The sequence below is a fragment of the Rhagoletis pomonella genome, unplaced genomic scaffold (genome assembly GCF_013731165.1).
Source record: "Rhagoletis pomonella isolate Grant_MI unplaced genomic scaffold, Rhpom_1.0 Rhpom_scaffold_30807, whole genome shotgun sequence".
Classification (NCBI taxonomy): domain Eukaryota; kingdom Metazoa; phylum Arthropoda; class Insecta; order Diptera; family Tephritidae; genus Rhagoletis; species Rhagoletis pomonella.
In genome coordinates, this window is record NW_023489202.1 from 1 (window position 1) to 622 (window position 622).

Below are 622 nucleotides of genomic sequence, written 5' to 3' on the forward strand. Positions count from 1 at the left end.
TTGGGCACAAAGAAAAACTTGATTCGTCGCCATTAAATACACGTGAAGGGTCTTGCAAAACATCCTCGCTATTTATATCTTTTAGATATTCGGTTAGTTCAAAGAACCATTGCCTTATGGATATTTCTGTAACCACAGCTCTTCCTTTGCTTATAGACTCGGCTTCTCTCATTGAAAGTCCAGGGTTGCGCTTGAAAAATAGCTTTAGCCACGTCTGACCAGGTCTACCATCTTTGAATGGGGTTCTCCTTCCACTATCTTTTATGATTTTTTGGACCGTGTTAAGAATACAATCCTTTTTCAAAGGGAACCCACATTTGCACATATTCAAAATCCACTCAACTATTTCTTTCTCCTCCTCGCACGTTAGATAGGATTTCGGACCGAAACTATATGTAGACTCAGCAACTTTGCCCTTAACACGGTCTTGAATAGTTGACTTCGGAATACCGTAAACACTAGCAGCTTTGCGAATGCTCATACCATGGTTCCGAATATCTAATAAAGCCAATTCCATTTTTTCCCTGTCAGGAAGCTGTTTTCCTTTTTTTTGGCATGCTTGTCCTGAATCTGCATTACTCATTCTAAAAATATGTAAAATTTAGGCACAAGATCGTTAAAA

At 38.9% G+C, this 622-nt stretch overlaps 1 protein-coding gene across 1 annotated transcript; it reads right to left on the reverse strand.

Moving 5' to 3' along the window:
• Positions 1 to 18: 18 nt before the first annotated feature.
• On the reverse strand, positions 19 to 571 carry LOC118732856 (the record flags this gene model as incomplete). The annotated part of the gene is made up of 1 exon (XM_036461962.1): positions 19 to 571. A coding segment is annotated over exon 1 (499 nt), but the record flags the coding sequence as incomplete, so codon positions are not given.
• Between the last annotated feature and the right edge of the window lie 51 nt (positions 572 to 622).